The 18,436-nt window shown below is 36.6% G+C and overlaps 1 protein-coding gene across 1 annotated transcript; it reads left to right on the forward strand.

Annotated features, from left to right (window-relative positions):
• The first annotated feature begins 13,889 nt into the window (after nt 1-13,889).
• Nucleotides 13,890-17,675, forward strand: LOC137745239 (phosphoglycolate phosphatase 1A, chloroplastic-like). The gene is made up of 11 exons (XM_068485155.1): nt 13,890-14,250; nt 14,570-14,637; nt 14,855-14,947; nt 15,034-15,105; nt 15,464-15,535; nt 15,691-15,750; nt 15,907-15,959; nt 16,366-16,463; nt 16,884-16,983; nt 17,215-17,318; nt 17,408-17,675. The coding sequence occupies exons 1-11, from the start codon at nt 13,986-13,988 to the stop codon at nt 17,512-17,514; spliced, it is 1,092 nt and encodes a 363-aa protein (XP_068341256.1). The 5' UTR covers nt 13,890-13,985; the 3' UTR covers nt 17,515-17,675.
• Nucleotides 17,676-18,436: the final 761 nt, after the last annotated feature.

Raw genomic sequence — 18,436 nt, forward strand, 5'->3', positions numbered from 1 at the left:
AAGATAAAATAAAGAATGTGAGAGGAGGAGATAAAAAAAGTAGGGGAGAGAATCTTAATTGCTTGAAGTCAAGCTCCCCTTGGGTAGCTTCAAACACTGTAAGGTGTGTGTCTTGGCCGCCTATCTCAAGCTCATCCCTGTTGCTTGCGCTCCAGGGTGGAGATTTTCTTGAGCTCTTGTAACTCAGGGTGGGTGAAAGTGGGGGATCGAGCGGCTAAGATCTGACGTCATTGTAACTGATGACTGCCAAGGGCCTGTTCGCAGCTAGGCCAGCCAGATTGTCCAAGAACAGTCCGAAGCTTGTACCGTCAAATGTTGCATGGTGGTTTGATATGCCCATCGCGAATCCACCACACTTAAATGTTGTCACCTGTTCAATTATTAGTTCAATCACACGAAAATTTTTCTGACAATTAAACCACTCTGATTATTTCACCCTCTCTGTGTGTGTGTCTTCGGGGTTGGGGGTTGTTTTTTTGGGGGGGGGGGGGGGGGGGTGTGGCGTGGCGCGGGTTGTTGGGGGGGTGGTGTGAGGGGTACATAGCTAGTAACTGCATATATCCATCTAGCTATATTAATTGATTAAACACCGTCTTTGGAAGGAAACATATAGGTCCAATCTAATTGATTATATAGTAGCTATGCATGGTTTTGTTGTTTAGATGCACGCTGCTCCATTGGAGTGATATTAAGATATAAGTAAATATGATCCAAATAGTAATACTTCAGCAAAATTATATAAGAGTTTACACGTGGTCAATTTTATGCGAAATTCATGTTTAGGGCAGCACTATGCCGTAATTTTCGCATTAAAGAATGGATCATGAGTCTCTAGATTTACTACCCGTACATTTACATGCCTGTAGACAAATTTTAACTATTAAGATTTTCGCATAAAGGAATAGGGTTTGCATGTCGGTACAACACTCGTGGGCACAAGGCATCACTCTTTATAAGGAATGCGTATGTTGTACATCACCGTGACATCCTAATTTAAGTACACAACGCCATATAGTGGACGTCAAGATAATAGTGAACATGTTCTCATTTTTTACTTCAACCATCTTCTAAATTTTTCACTAATTACCTAAATTTGATAGTTTCATATTTGCATAACCATTTACTTGTACATTACTTTTGCTCAAAATTTTCTCCCATGTTAGCATCTCTAAGGCCATCTCCAACCGATGGCTGGCCAGAGGGCTCGTTTTAGCCCTCTGGCCCTCCAAGATTCTCCAAGATATTAATATTTTAATGAACAGTACATGACCATATTTGCCTCCGTCTCCAACCGAGGGCCAGAGGGCTCGTTTTAGCCATGCCACAAAAAACCGTCTCCAACCGAGGGCCAAATGGCCATAGGGCCAAACATTGAATTTAATATAAAATAAAGCAACTATGTGAAATAGAAGTTATAGGAAAAAATGGAATTTAAAAAAAAATGAAACAAATTTTGTAAAATAAAAGTTATAGGAAAAAATAGAATTAAAAAAATATTAAAAATTGAAGTTATAGGAAAAATTTTGTAAATAAAAAAAACAATAAAATTATAAAAAAAAAAAAATTCAAATGCAACGGCTAGCTGACGTCAGCTAGCCGTTGCATTTGAATTTTTTTTTCTTAAGCATTCATGTCGATTATAACTGACAGGATTCCCAGTATTTCTGGCCAGCCCGGGCTAGCTGGCTGGCTGCTTGCAGCTAGCCCTCCAGCCCTCTAGCCCTCTCCTATTTCATGGGGCCCTCTCAGATTTCAAAGCCCTCTGACCTAGCCCTCGGTTGAAGACGGTTTTCGACCCTCTGACCCTCTAGACCCTTCGGTTGGAGATGACCTAAAAGGCTAGGCAATTGTTTGAGGCAAAATTATACTTTTCTGGCTGATGTTACTTTTGCCTAGTTTATTTGCTTAATTAAGATGTCTAACTCCTTAACGAATAAAGCAAAATAGACAAGACAATTCTTAAAAAATTTAATGCATCTAATATAATTTTTATATTTATAAAGTATTAGTGAGTTATTAATTGGTATCTCTAACATTATCCCTCCCAAATTGCTCAACATTACTAATTGCCTGTTGGGAGAATAATCCACATTCGAGTCGATAGTTGTCACAATCAAGTTAATCAAAGGGATGGGAATGTGCCTGCCGACCTTTGCTCAGTACAAATGCAGGGCAGCTGTCCGTTGACATCAACTTTCCTATCCACTTTCATCAACTAATAATTAATCTTGCTGGCTCTTGACCATTATCACTTTTAAGAATCTTATGATCCACCCCAATTTTAAAAGGAAGTGTGCACTTACCCTTATATATCTCAGTATTATGATGATCATGTTGTAATTCACATGTCATTTATTGTGGATGACCATTTATCCCACTACTAATTCATTGTTCATTCCACCACAATTTTGTCTAAAGCCTTGTCTATAAAATGGATGAGAAGAAGGATAGCAAATATACACAGATAGACATAGGGATGGTAGAGGAAGAAGAGAGGAGATAATAGAAAGAGTTATCTTTGTAATCTTATTATTCCAGATTATAATGAAAGCACCACTGCTGTCCCGAAGACGTACTCCAATCACACTGACGGTAGAGGAACCTCGTAAATTTTTTGTCTTGTTTATTTATTCCACTGCACATACTGTCAGTTTTACAACATGTTATCAGCACGAGAAACTCTCGTGTCAGTGGAAAGCACAAAGCCACAAATCTTGTTTACCTATGTTGCCTAGAATCTCACAAATAAGAAAATCTTTTCATTTCATCATAAAATCTTTGTACTACTGATTTCCCTGAAGTAAATATATATATATTGTTGTATGACTGTATATCATCATTTGCAGAAGCAAAAGAGTACAGACTCAAAATTCGTAAAGAATTTGACAGTCATGTAAACAGCCTCGAAACTCCAACTTGCAGACCTTGGATTGAAATACTTTCTTCTTCAAAGTTGTTCATCCGCCTAGTACTTACAACATATCAAATTTTCAGAAAATTTCAACGATGCGATCATCGCAGATGCTTGAAATACTAAACCAGTTTCCAATTTCCGTAGAAAATTGGACATGCATCTTAAGAGTACCAAAACTCCATTTCGGTAGCTCAGATCAAAATTGTTTCTTCACGAAAGTTGTTTGGTATCCTCTTATCCATATTATACTAAAATTTGAACTAAATATAACGGTTTGATCTTCTCATAAATTACAAACACTCTTGACTCCAAAACTTATGGGAACCGTTTTGATTTTTTCGAAACTCACCGGAGGAGGAACACCAATTGGAAATTAGTGTTACTATTATTTCCTGGATAACTAAAATGACTTCGAACTGTGAAATAATAATAAAAGTAAAGAGGATGAAATAAAAGAAAATGGTAGACCAAGAAAAAGATAAAAGCAAAAGATAAGGACTTAATCATTGCATTTTCTGTTCCGGCATATTTATGTGCATGATGTTGGTTTAAAGCCCTATCACAAGTTCTATTTATTTAAAGCAATTTATTTACCATGGTTGGAATTACCGCTTATTGCTTTAATTTATTTATTGTACTTTTTTTTTTGTTACGATAAGTACATAGTGGACCCGAAGTTCCTTGATCAAATAAAAACCTGAAGTTTCTTGATCCTCATCACATAAAATGATTATACCCGAAGTTCCATCATGCAAAAAGATCAGGAATGAAATCCCTAGATCATCAAGATCGGACATGAAGTTTCCTGATGAATACCTTAAGTTTGAACAGCTGAAATGCCAGAACAGCTGAAGTGCCACAACTTAATTGTAATAAAGGACATAAGAGTCTTAGTTCACAAACTATTAAATAAGGACCAGAAGTTCCTTTATGTATGTAAATGATGATATAATGCATATTTGCTGGAGAGTTTACATCTCAAAGTCTTGATGATTATTGTATATTATTAGGCATTGATGTTGAATGCCATGTTCTCAAGTCCATGCCCAAAAATGATTTAGCAGAAACATTTATTAAGCTGATGAAATTGATTACCCGCGCTCTACTCATGAAAAAGAAATTGCAAGATGGGTACATACCATTTTACATAATTCATTATTAAGTTCGGTTGAGACCAGTTGTCAACCATCAATATTTCTCAGTACAACTCGTGTTTGAGCACCAGCCAAACATTACACATTTACGAGTTTTTGGTTGTGTTATCCATGTGCCTGTTGTATTACCACAACGTACTAAAATAAGGCATCAATACAAACTGGGAATTTATGTTGGATTTGATTCACTATTTATCATTCAATATTTGGAACCCTTGACTGGGGATATATTACCGTATAATTTACAGACTATGATTTTGATAAGACAGTTTTCCCGCTGTTAAGGGGAGAAAATAATATAGTTCCAGAAGAACGATGAGAAAATATCATTCCAGAAGAATGATAAGAAAATACCGTTCCAAAAGAACGAAGATAATTTGTCTTATTTTGATTCACGAAGCAATCAATGAGAAAATTAAGTAAGAATAATTGAATGATGTAACGAAAGTGATAAAATCAATATACTTACTACAAATGTGCCTACAAGAATTGATGTCCCTGTTAGACAAAATAATGTGGTAGCAAATGATTTATCTGTTACACGCCTGAAGCGTGGCAGACTTTTAGATTCAGAAGGTTCAGTCATTCAAAAGAAGAAGAATATGGCACTACTGAATTATAGCATTCTTAAAACATAACTGCTGCATGCCGGGAGCATGACAGTCGCCGCATGAATACACGTCCCAAAAAGGACAATCCGCGGACATGGGAATTTTGATATCTCATGCATGAAACATGAAACATGATAGATGTATAGGTTCCAATGAATCAACTCCCAAAAGTGGAGATTAGAATCCAAGCTCTATAAAACTCCAAAAAAGGTTAAGATCCACATTCTTTAAATTGTAACTATCTTGAAAGAGATAGTGTAATGCCCTTGAAGAGACAATTGATATCCAAAGAAATGAAAAACTTTTATGCATGTGTATGCACATGAGAATATGGGATCTCAGATTGATGATAACCAATGGTAATTTTGGTTTTTACAAGTAGTTACTAAATTCATCAATGAGCTATGTTGATATTGAGTTGTGTTCTTTTGTTCGTTGACAAAAGGAAAAATTAATTGCCAAAAAATGGAGAAAGGCAACCCCATATCACTTTACCAAAAACGTGAAAAATAGACCTATATATATGTGTATAAAATACAAATAGCCAAAAGATGTTGAACCAAATAAGGTTACATATGAGCATTTGTAATACAGCGAATTACGCTCACATGATATGACACAAAGTTACTAATTGAAACATGAAATTATGCTCTTATAAACAAGTTCATATGAATGGAGAATTATATACGAAGGATTATGAGTCGCCCACATCATATCTCCATAAGTAAATCCCTCAAATATACATGGAAGCAAGTTGCTCTGTATAAATTCCAAAGGAAAATGTGTCATGAAGTGTAGAAAATCCCTGAAGAATTCAGATTGCTTGAAGAAAACCCTAGAAGGGTAAAACATAAAATATGTACTTAAATACCAATAGATGGTATAAATTGCCTTAGTAAGTACTATCATTATGATATTGTTATAACATACTAAAATATCTTGCAAGAGTCGATAATATTAGATTTAGACTCCTGAAGAGTTTAGAAAGTTTATAAAGTGTTGAGAGAGATATTGTCTCGAATTGCAGAATCGAACAATATGCCAACATGAATTTTATCCATGATGTTTATAAAGAATCATATAGATTGAAGATTATGAGTGGAATACTCAAATTATTTAGATACTAAGAATGATCATTTATCTTCGTGAAGGTAAAGATAAATTGATATTTGGTCCAGAAGTACCACATCTTAGTGAAGTATATGCTTTATTGTATTTGACACAATACATTGAATGAAATAAAACTTATCTATGAATATCTTCGAGAAATTACACATGAGTTAAAACAAACAAACAGAAAGGAACCTTCACAAAGGTTGCTCATGTGAAGCATCAGTACTCGGAAGTACCCTAGAAGGGGAAGGCACCAAAGGTTGATTATTTAGAGTCTCAGTACTTGGTGAAACTCCAGACGGCTGAGACAATGGGTGTCTTTGGACTAAAGACTCTAACCCCTGATTGTCATTTTGAGTCCGACTTTCGGATTCCAATAACTGGTCGAGCTTTCTTTTCATGCTCGTCGAGTAATTATTTGCAAGCATGTGTAACACTTTATTCTCGTGCTTGAGCCATCTAATCTCTTGTTTAAGACTTGCCACCTCAGCTATCAATGATTTAACTTGGTGAGTTTGAGCAAGTAGGTGTTGACCCGTATTAGAAACAGAGCCCTCATACTGAATACTGAGAGCCAAGAAGTCTTGAACAACCAACTCAACAGACCGGTTTGAAATGATTCTGTTATCCTTGGGAGTGAGAAGATTACTAGCTACCACTATAGCAGTTAGGTCATTCTTCATCACAGAGTCCTCAACCATAAGAGGACCATTAGAAGATAAGAAGGACGGGCGCTATGTATTATCCTGACGTGGTTTATATATACCACTCTTAAGACTCAAATCTAAGAAAATGTTAGATGGGTAGCCATTTTTCAGAAATGATGAAGAAAAAGGAGGTCATATAAAATCTCAAAAGTGCAAAAAATGGAAAATTCTACATGCAGTAGTTTTTCGAGCATACATTTTGAGCACAATTGATGCCTCTATAAAAGAAGAAACAACAGGGCCACTTATTCAAAAATCGAAGAGACACTGCTCTTCTATTTCAAAAGCCATATTTTTAGGATAAAGTTTGTCAACATTTCTTAGACGCAATCTCAACTTTTGGATATCATGTGCAACTTTGTCAAAGATCTCTGATAAAGTTGAAAACGAGTGAATCTTACTGTTCTAATTACACCACAGTTACTGACAAGAGTAAAGGCACAACACCACTACCTGTTATTGGGAAATCCCTATATATGTCGACTTCTATTTTCCATAACAAGGCATACTTACAAAAATATCTAACTCTTATTCCTCTCCGAGAATGCATCTTCAACAAAGTATCTCGAAATACTCAGTTTTCTTCCTCTCCGAGAATACCTCTTCAAATAAGTCACACTAGAGCAAAAATATCTCATATCATCAGGGACGAGAGCAAAGTATCTCATATCATGCAATCTCCCAATCCTTTTCTTTGTCATTATTCTCACCTGGACGACTAAGGAGAAAGTAATCAATTAGTCGGAACTTGAAATCAAATTTTCAGTCAGGAGCCGACTGCTAGGAAACTTTCCTGATTGCTTACCTAGCATAGCTCTCGAGTACTCATTTTCAAACTGCTGATATGATGATTGGAGCTGCCAAACATGATGAATCGATGAGAAGTGATGTTCTGAAGGACCTTTCAAATGTAAGGTTTGCATTCTACTCCTGCATCAGAAGACAAATATTGCAAGAGAAGATGCCAAACCTGCATAGGGAAAATACCACTTATGTAAGGGGAACATATAAGGCAAGCGAAAATGATACATTAAAGCATGTGGAGACAAGCACAACAAAACACGAACTGATTCATCCCCGACGGAGCCGAAGATCACTTGTCATGTGGAGCTGCTTGTGGTTCCATTTCATTCAAGGACAAGTCCCAAGGATCTTGAAGAAATCACAAGTCTGATTCAAGATCAAGTGTCCATCACCCTTGAATCAAATTCTGCTCCAGATAAAATGAGTAAATTCAGACCTTTGGTGCAAGTCTAGCAGAAAGTCCTACTGCCAAGTTTAAGAAAAAGTCTGTGGAAAGTTAACAACAAGTAAAAGCACCTCATTTGACAACTCTCCCCGCTAAGAGACTAAAGCAGAAGGATCAATGATTAACCTAAAGAATTTGAAATTAGGGGGAGCATCCAAAGCAGATCAAGATTTTAACAAGTTAATTGAAGACTTGTAGCCATCCAAGGGTGAATGTTGTAATTCACAGGCCATTTATTGTGGATGGCCACCTATCCCACTACCAATTCATTGTTCATCCCACCACAACTTTGTCTAAAGCCTTGTCTATAAAATGGATGAGAAGAATGAGAGCAAATATACACAGATAGACATATAGCTGGTAGAGGAAGAAAAAAGAGAGGAATAAGATATGAGATAATAAAAAGAGTTATCTTTACAATCTTATTATTCCAGATTATAATGAAAGCACCACTACTACCCCGATGACGTACTCCAATCACACTGACTATAGAGGAACCTCGTAAATTTTGTGTCTTGTTTATTTATTCCATTGCACACACCGTCAGTTTTACAACAGATCAATAATTTTGATGTAGTAATTTATTATTTGTGCATATATGTTGAAAATTTTCAAATCTAAAGAAGTTATTGCCCACAAGTATTGTAGGTGATGCGTCCTTTTAATCTCATTAACATATGATCTATCTTTTTGCATTTAAACATAATTTAATTTGTCGCTGTTTAGTATTATGGTTTAATGGTATATTTTTCTTTATTTGTAAGTAATTGATTTTAATGAGATTCATGAAGAAAACTCATCAATTCCAATCTTCTCCACGATGGTAGGATTAGAAGGGATAGTTTTATTCATGTCAAATCCTCTTCTAATTTCCTCTGTATAAAAAATCATTCACTTTTACCTTCAATACCTTAAAACTTGAGAGTTATCTATTCCCATATAATCCTACTTGCCAAACGAGATTTAAATATAGCCGATTGAATTAGAAATACATGGAAGATTGGGCCTAATAATAATGTTAACACAAGGTCCTTTATTGACCCATTAAACTAAGAGGCATTTGGAAAAGAGGTATTCATCAATTTACACCTTGAACTTGTAAGGATTGGCCAATTTTCCCCCTCAACTTTAATTTTGGCCAATTTCCTCCCTCAACTCTCATCAATTTACCCCTATAAGGTTTAATTGTTTTCAATCTTCTTGTTTTCGTCGTATTTTGAATGGCTCAAATAATGTTGTTCTCCCTTTTTACTCCACTCATGTGGGATCAAATCTTTTGCACTCATTTTGCGTATGACTTTATAGCAACAAAGTTAAAAATGATTCATTTTGTTAACACGTGTCAATCAATGAGAGGCATACAGAAAATAAATGCGAGAAATTTTGAACTCTGGGACAACACCAAAGCAAAGAAACAAAATATTCACTCTCTTTCCACCCACTGCGACAACCGCCCAAACCTTCTTATTTTAGAACCACCAACGACACCCACCTTCACGAGAAGCTAATGTGGTCTTCCTTCTTCCTTCATAAAACAACCCAATAGCTGCCAATCACCTGACACTCCATAGAGGAGAGTTGAAGGGCGTTGCCATATACTGCTTGTGTCAAGGAATGCTCTTTACCACCAACAAAAGGAACGAGAGTCTAACTTAAAGTACTTTTGGACCATTCCAACTAGTTGGTGGACTTGACTGCTTTCTAGAACGGAGTTCAAGACAAGTGTGATTAAATGGCCTTAACCACATGTCGGTTACTAACATGGAATGAAGACTATGAAAGGTTGCATTTCAACCACTTGCAAATGAGCGTTGCGTTTGAGGGGTTGTCGATGTGGAAACCAAGCGAATAACCCTTCTCGAACGTTACTTCTTCTCCATGTGTCGATCACACAACGTATAGTTAGCCTGCAATGTAGTTTACTAGTACAATTCATTTACTAAGATGCTTCTAATTCCTCTGGTCACTTCTTCTGGTCTTCATCATCTTGAAGATGATTCTAATTCCTCCTCGATTTTTTTGGCTTTGATCACTATTCAGAATATTGCTGGTATGGTATCGACTAAGCTAAATTGGCAGAATTACATCACCTGGCACATCTTGTTCACGCCTATGTTGAAACGCTATAAGATTTTTGGTCTTGTTAATGGAGATGATGTTTGTCCTTCTGTATGTTTCTCTGATTATTCTGGATCTCGAATTCCTAATCCTGCTTATGAGATATGGTGCGAACATGATCAAATCCTAATGATCTGGATAAGTTCAACACTTGTAGAATATCTTATTCCTCTGACGATTGGAATGGCTGATTCTCAATCTTTATGGCAATCTCTTGAATGTCAATTTTCTGGTGTTTCTTGCACGCATATCCACAGCCTTTGTGCTAAGATTCAGACCATTTAACAATGACTGATTTTCAAAATTCAATCAAAAATATTTCAGACAAATTAGCAGCTGCTGGTGAATCGATTTCTGATTTTGATCTCGTTGCTTCTACACTTGCTGGTTTACCTGATGATTATGAATCCTTTGTTGATTCAATTGAAACCAAAATTGAATCTGTTAACATTGATGAGCTTCACGGTATTCTTCAAAGAAATATCTCTGCAAAAGCGCAAAACAAGATCCTCATCTTTTTCCTCTTTTGCGCCAATTTATGCTTACAATGCACAACAATGCTAATCCAATGGAGGCAATTTTCGTGGATGTTACCAAAATCAGAATCGTTACAATCAAAATCAAAATTTTGAAGCTAATTGCAACAACAACAACAATTCTGGAGATGTTCTTAGACCTTTTCATTCATGCTCTAATTTTTCTGGCAATTCTTAGAGCAGTTCTTATCCTAGTAAATCCATTCCTTGCTAGCTATGCAATCAACACGAACATTCTGCTTTATCTTCTGGGCTGTCTTACATAATTTGCATCTCAACTTTCTCACAATTCTCTTATGGGAATGAATGTTATGGCTGGTTCTCAAATGATTGCTTCAAGCTATTGGCTCATTGACAGTGGTGCTACACATCATGTTATAGCAGATCCTGCAGCTCTCAATTTTGCAATTCCCTACACCAGTACTAAGCAGTTATTCGTGGGTGATGGTAAAGGTCTGTGTATCTCTCACACTGAATTTGCCTTAATTCGAACTTCTAATGCTGTGTTTAAATTGCATGATGTGTTACTTATGCCTCAAGCATCACATAATTTGCTCTAGGTTTATAAATTTGTATATGATAACTGGTGCTCCCTGACCTTTGATCCACTTGGATTTTACATAAAGGATCTAAGCACTTGGAAGATGCTCTTCCAGGGCCCAGTGAATGAGGATTATATCTATTATACTGGAATGCTTCTAATGGTGTTTCTGGCATTGTTATATCTCCACAGGCTTTGTTGATTGCTAAAGCTAATATTTATCTTTGGTATAAAAGGCTTGGACATCATTCTAGTGCAATTCTTTCTAAAGTTTTAAATAAAGGTTAATTACCAGTTGGTACTTTGAATAAACAATCTATATGTTTTGAGTGTCAATTGGGGAAGGCCTCTAGATTACCATTTTCTGTTTTGCCTTGTATTTCCATTAGGCCATTTAATCTTGTTCATGCTGATGTATAGGGTATTTCTCCCACCTTATGTACTCGTTATAAATATTATCTCAGTTTGGTTGATGACTTCACTAAGTATAGTTGGCTTTATCCGCTTCACTACAAATCTGATGCTGTGTGCTTAGGACATTTGTTCTTAAAGTTCAGAATCTGTTTACAAGCAAACTTCAATGTTTAAGATATGATTCAGGGGGTGAATTCCTTACAAATGAGTTACAAACTTTTCTTAATACTTAAGGCATCACACATCAACTCAGTTGCCCTCACACCCTTGAACAAAAATGGTGTATAGAGAGAAAACACAGACATGTAGTTGATATGGGTAAAACCTTATTGTTTCAAAGTGGGTTGCCTTCTAAGTTTTGGGTAGATGTTTTTTTAAACAGCTGTGTATATCCTTAACATATTACCTCCTCATTCTTCTCATATTAGTCATTAGGAATTATTGTTCAAAGCTTCCCTTAAGTATTATACTTTGAAAATTTTTGGTTCTGCATGCTTACCACATGCGAGGGAAATTGAATTCACTATTGATTTACTTCCAGGTACCAGCCCTATCTCCTTAGCACCTTACCGAATGGCACTAGCGGAATTGAGAGAATTGAAGATTCAACTTCAGAAACTAGTGGATAAGGGCTACATCCAGCCTATCATGTCTCTCTGAGGTGCTCCTGTGTTATTTGTTAGAAAGAAAGATGGGTCGATGAGACTTTGCATTGACTACAGACAACTTAATCGTGTGACAGTGAAGAACCATTATCCCCTGCCTCGGATTGATGATCTATTTGACCAGTTGAAGGGTGCTCAAGTGTTTTCTAATATTAACCTTTGTTTGGGTTATCACCAACTACTGATCCGGGATGAAGATGTGTTAAAGACAACATTCCACACTAGGTATGCACACTATGAGTTCCGTGTCATGCCTTTTCGGTTAACAAATGCACCTGCAACATTCATGGATTTGATGAACATAGTCTTCAGATCGTATTTGGATCGGTTTGTGATTGTGTTCATTGATGACATCTTGATCTACTCCAAAAGTAATGTCAAGCACATGAAACATTTGAGGTTGGTGTTGGAGAGGTTGAGAAATCAGTAGCTATATGCAAAGTTTAGTAAGTTTTAGTTTTGGCTGAACCAGATCAGTTTCCTCAAACATGTGGTCTCACCACCTTCCATTTGGCCGTCGTTGGAGTTTTCATGGAACTTATCAACGATTTTACCACACAAAACCTTTTTATTTTGATTTATGCCAATGACACCATCTTCTCTAATAGAAACTCATGCCAAGCATAAAGCAACATCTTTCTCAAAGGTCCGATTATGACCTCTAATATGCTTTTTTGCCATCTTGAAAAATTTGGAAATGGGAAGAACTGGTAGAAAGAAAAATTGGAAAAATTGTAACAGAAAAGTGAGTTTTGTGGATGTTTGAACAAATACATAGATATTTATAGAGTTTTTGGATGAATTTTGAGTTAAATAATTTTTTTAATTATTTTAGTTGTTGGATTTAAATTTGGACCGTTAGATTTAATTATATTTAATATAAGCCGTTGGATTCAATAAATATATAAATATAAAACAAATTTTTTTATTTTAATGTAGGTCTTTGGTCCAACGGCCTGTTGATTGAAGCTATTGGATCAAAAGAGCTGTTGGCTTAGTTGACGTAGGTGGTCGACATGCCCACGTGGGTGGGGTCATGCCGGTCTCAGGCTTTGCGCGTCTAGAGCGTGGATTGTGGGTGTCTGGCGCTTAAGCGCCCAGTATCGGTCACGTTGGTGGGGCCCATACCAATTTATGGGCTAAACTTGGGCCGGTTTCTGGTTTTTTAATTTTTTTAAGATTTAGGTTTTAGGTCTAAATTAGAACTTGGATTGAAATGAATTAAGGGGAAAATAGAAGAAGAATTTTAGGTTTTAAGCCATCTGATGGAGTTGGCCTTAAACCTGCAAATTCTATCACAAAGCCAGCCAAGTTTTTTGGGTGCTAATATAGAGAATTGTAAAAGAAGGACAGTTACTGTTCGTTGTTTTTTAGGATACGATCGAGTTACTGTTTACCCGTGACAGACAATATCACACACAGCTTTTAAACTATAATCACCGAAAGAAGCACTTGAGTATGAGTTGACTGAAAGCTCCCTGTCCCTGTGTAGCTGGAATTTGACACCGCGACGAGACAAAGTAGCAGTTACCCAGTACCATTACCACGTCCACGTGATTTGACATTTTCAACGTGGACCCGACCCATAGGCCGATGAGACCCGCGGAAGGTTTATATTGGGCTAAAGGTAGTAATACTGGGCTGGTGGCCTGGAAAGATATTTGGGCGTTTTGTTATGGCAGGCCCTTGGCTGCAAGGGTGTGGATCATTTTTGAGCCCAAAGTGGAGATTGGAGAAGGGAAGAAAACTGAAAAATGTCATCCACTCCAGTATGATTGGATTACACAAGCCACCCAAAACCACCACGTGGCGACGAACAACCCCTTCCTTGCGTTTCCTTGCCTTTGAAAAGGAAGGGGAGAGGGAAAAAGGCTTTATGCCTCGAGCGGCATACACCAAAGAAAAGGGAAGAAAAATATAAGGATATCTGGCAATAAAGAAAGAAGCAAAAGAAAAGAGAGAGATGCTGAGCAGAACAACAACAGTGATAGCTTCTGCTTCTGCTTCCGCGAAGAGTTCCCAATTGTTTGGGTTTGGGTCCTTTGGGATCAACAGCAACAACAGCAACAATCTCTTTTGCACTCGTTCTACTAATACTACTAGTACACGTAATCTCTCATGGAAGTCAAGGATGGAGGATAGCTTCAACACTCGGGCCTCCGCGCAGCCTCTCACGAATGCCGATGACCTCATTGACTCTGTAGAGACTTTCATCTTCGACTGCGATGGTCCACCTTCTTCAACTTGTTCATTTTCTTATGTTGTTGAATTGAATGTTCATCCAGTGATCTTCTTCTTTCTTTGTTTCATACTTGATTATTATTACATGAAATTCGCATTTGTACTGATTTGATTCCCTCCTAAGTCCTAACCATTTTGTCTGATTACCTTTTAAAAAGGAAAATTCAATTTGTTCAGAACCAAGTGTTGAGTTAGATTGCTAATTTGAGGGAAGGAACCACCGCACCAGGAATTTATTTGTGTCTTGGATGGTATTGGTATTGCACCATTTAACTGACCTTTCTACTCATCACCCAACAACTGCAGGTGTTATATGGAAAGGAGATAAGCTCATAGATGGTGTCCCCCAAACTCTGGATATGCTCCGGTCCAAGGTCTGTTTGTCGGCCAATGTAGTATTTGTAGTTATCTACACATTCATATCATGGGGCCAACAAAATCATTTTGCTTCACTGGTTTATATATCTTCAACTGTTTCCTTAGGTTTACTCTCGGATCCAAATGTAATGTAGCATGATACAGGTAGATAATTCTAAGAGGCAAGCATTGTTATGTGCCCTCAAACCACATGCATATTGTCTTTTCCTTCAGGGCAAAAGATTAGTTTTCGTCACCAACAACTCAACAAAGTCTAGGAAGCAGTATGGTAAAAAGTTTGAGACGCTTGGTCTGAATGTCAATGAGGTCAGTGTGACAATGCGCCACTTTTCTCTTCCTTGCTCACAGATTTCAGCAAGTCATTAATTCTAACCACACTAGAGCAATTTCAGGAGGAAATTTTTGCATCGTCTTTTGCTGCCGCTGCCTATTTAAAGTCCATTAATTTCCCAAAAGATAAAAAGGTAACCTCCGTGCCTGGTTGGTAAAAATATAAGTGAATATCTTGTTTCTATTCATTTGCATAAAAGTGGAGTTTTTGTGAAGGGGAATGGTTTGCAACTTTGCATCATATGGCATGTGATCTTCTTCATTGTTATTTCTGTTAAAATCATGTATAATGCTTTCCAATATTATTTCATCTAATATTTTATTTTTACGTAGCCACAGTATTATATGAAGGGTATATGTTATTAACATGTAAGAAATTGTGACTTAATGTATTTCCACGTTACTGGCACCTCATGATTAACACTACATATAGCTAGCGCATTCTAATCATGAATATTGATGATAATAGACTGATGATTCGGCGTTTTATAGGTCTATGTGATTGGTGAGGAAGGCATCTTGAAGGAGCTTGAGCTTGCTGGATATCAGTACCTTGGTGGACCAGTAAGTATGAGTTAGAAACTGCATAAGTTTCAATACATTGCAAATTTTCTATTCTCACTGAAATAAAATGATCTGTTATTCATGTGAGAGATAGAATGCTCCTGTTATATCACTTATAATGCGTGGTATTTTATAGTGCCAACTTTTTCTTACAGGAAGATGGTGGGAAGAAAATAGAGCTGAAACCTGGATATCTGATGGAGCATGATGAGAGTGTATACTTCTGTCCTTTCTTGCATCATAGAACTGAGTTTATTGTTGGGTTTTTATAGATGAAAATACAAGTGGAACTTTCTCCCAAAAGATTTAAAGCTTTTGCATTTCTTTTTGGAACTTAATATTGGAAATTCTATTTGTTCATTGTCTTCTAGGTTGGAGCTGTTGTGGTTGGATTTGATCGAAATTTCAACTACTACAAAATTCAGTAAGTTCTGTTCATTGTTGTGTATGTCAATGCGTTTGTGTTGAAGATACTGCAAGTTTTTATATTTTAGTTTTGGTTACAAGGGACTGTACTTTCTTTGTTATTAAAATGTGAAGAATCATTGCTGCTTCTAGTACCCTCTTTTTTAGATTCATTTTCTCCCCCACATAGTTGCTGGAAGTTCACCATCTTCTTTTCCTTTGGAATGTATTTGTATTTGGGTCTATATGCAAATATTGTTCTACAGTCTTACAGAGTGTTAAATGGAAGGTAACATACAAGGTACTTTACCCCTTTACCAAATGCCAAATCATCTTAACATAACGGTCTTATTATCTATGCACTTGTTACATGTTTTACATTTGATCTTCTGTTTCTGTTAATATTGACGTTTATGTAATGGTAGGTATGGGACACTCTGTATACGCGAAAACCCTGGATGTTTTTTCATTGCTACGAATCGTGATGCTGTCACTCATCTTACAGATGCTCAGGAATGGGCAGGTTCATTTCTTTCTTCTCCTTGTGTAAAATTCAAAAGTCATTTGTTAGGGGTAGCGGTTTTTGCACTCCTTGCACTCGTTCAATTGTTTTTATGCTTTGATCTCCTTGTTCCCATTCAATTATCAAAGCACAAAAATAAGGTAGAGGAGATACGAGTGTGAAAATTTCCACCAGTTAGTAGATCTTAGTAAAAAAGCTCATTGGAATCTTTGAACTTGTGTATCTTCTGAATGTTGAATCAGATTATCCATGCTTCATTTACTGAATGCATGGGTTAGTATTCCATATCACTTGATTATATGAGACCTAAACTTCAAAGTTTACTAGGAAACCTTTGAATTTATGGACCTAAAAGTACCTGGCCGAATGTGTTGTTGTTACTGAATTGGTGGAGCTACTATAATTTATACTATACTGCAGGTGGTGGTTCAATGGTTGGTGCTATCAGTGGATCTACTCAACGCGAGCCATTGGTTGTGGGAAAACCCTCAACATTTATGATGGACTACTTAGCAAACGAGCAAGTCAAATGCCTTATTTCTTGTTATTTATTTAATTTTTTATCTAATGTAATATAAGTGCTGTTGATCCTGAGCAAAAGGACCATATTATGATAAGAAGTCTTATGGTACAAAACAAGGCCATCTATCAATCTGCACATCATATGGTGTGATGCAGATAATGCGCTTTAGATTTGCCATGTAGTCTTTATTGGTTTAGCATTTAACATATTGGAGTTGATCAATGACAGATTTGGTATCCTGAAGTCACAGATCTGCATGGTTGGGGACAGGTTAGATACTGATATTCTGTTTGGACAAAATGGTGGTTGCAAAACTCTTCTGGTTCTCTCAGGTAACCAAATTCTGCATTACTTGGGCCAAATTTTTACTCCATTTTGGATTGTATTTAGCTAAGGAAGGCTTTTCCATTGTGTGTGATAGGCGTCACCACCTTACCGGTGCTTCAGAATCCCGACAACTCCATACAACCAGATTTTTACACAAACAAGATTTCAGACTTTTTGTCTCTCAAGGCTGCAACTGTATGATTATGTTGCCCCTAAAGCCAATCTTGTGCTCATCTGTCATTATTTGGCTTTACCAGTCATAACTTCCATATCACTAATGTCCATGTAAATTTTATTTTCCAACCGGATATAGGTTTCAGATATCTATGAATTTGTGAAATTTGTTATAGTGGAACTCACAATATATGGGTGTATGTATATAGATAGATAGCTAGATATATAAGTTTCCTTGTATCCATTATCCTGCGTATTCTTGGCAGCCAAATCAGCGCATAGCTGCAGGATGCAGTATCCGTAACTCGTGTTCTCGGACATACTAAGGGAGATTCTAATTTGTCTGAGTAGTGAAATTGAATGCTGTCTATTTGTTAGGGAAACTGAGACAAAGAACATGCATTAGAGACTTAGAGTAGGGGGTGGTTGGTTTTGAAGAACTCGGCGGAGAACAAAAGCTTGCTTCAAGGTGACGAAAGTTTCAAATCATGAATTTATGCTAACCAAATGACAAAGACCTCTCTACTTATGTCATGACAAAGGGCATAAGTGAATGTGTGTGCAATATCTTTTTGTGGGGAATTCAATTTCCTTTTATATTTGTATATACACGTTTGTGAAAAATAGTTTATTTTTCATCAATAACACTAATAATATCACAGCTTTGTATCAAATTTGCTGCCAGGGTTAGCAGAGAAAGAGAAAGAGCTGGTAGACTTCATTTTTTTGGTTGGGAATATGACACTATTAGAAAACTAACAAAAGATGATGCGCAATGGATAGCCAAAGTAGATACTATATGTCCAATCACATAAACAAAAGATGGTTCATAAAAGTTTACCATTACTATAAGATAAAATGAACAATTTGAATGAGAAGAACTCCTTCATGATAAAAGTCGAACTGGACATCTTGTTACTTAACAAAAAATCTATCTTACTAAGCGGCA

The sequence above is a fragment of the Pyrus communis genome, chromosome 9, assembly GCF_963583255.1.
Source record: "Pyrus communis chromosome 9, drPyrComm1.1, whole genome shotgun sequence".
Lineage (NCBI taxonomy): Eukaryota > Viridiplantae > Streptophyta > Magnoliopsida > Rosales > Rosaceae > Pyrus > Pyrus communis.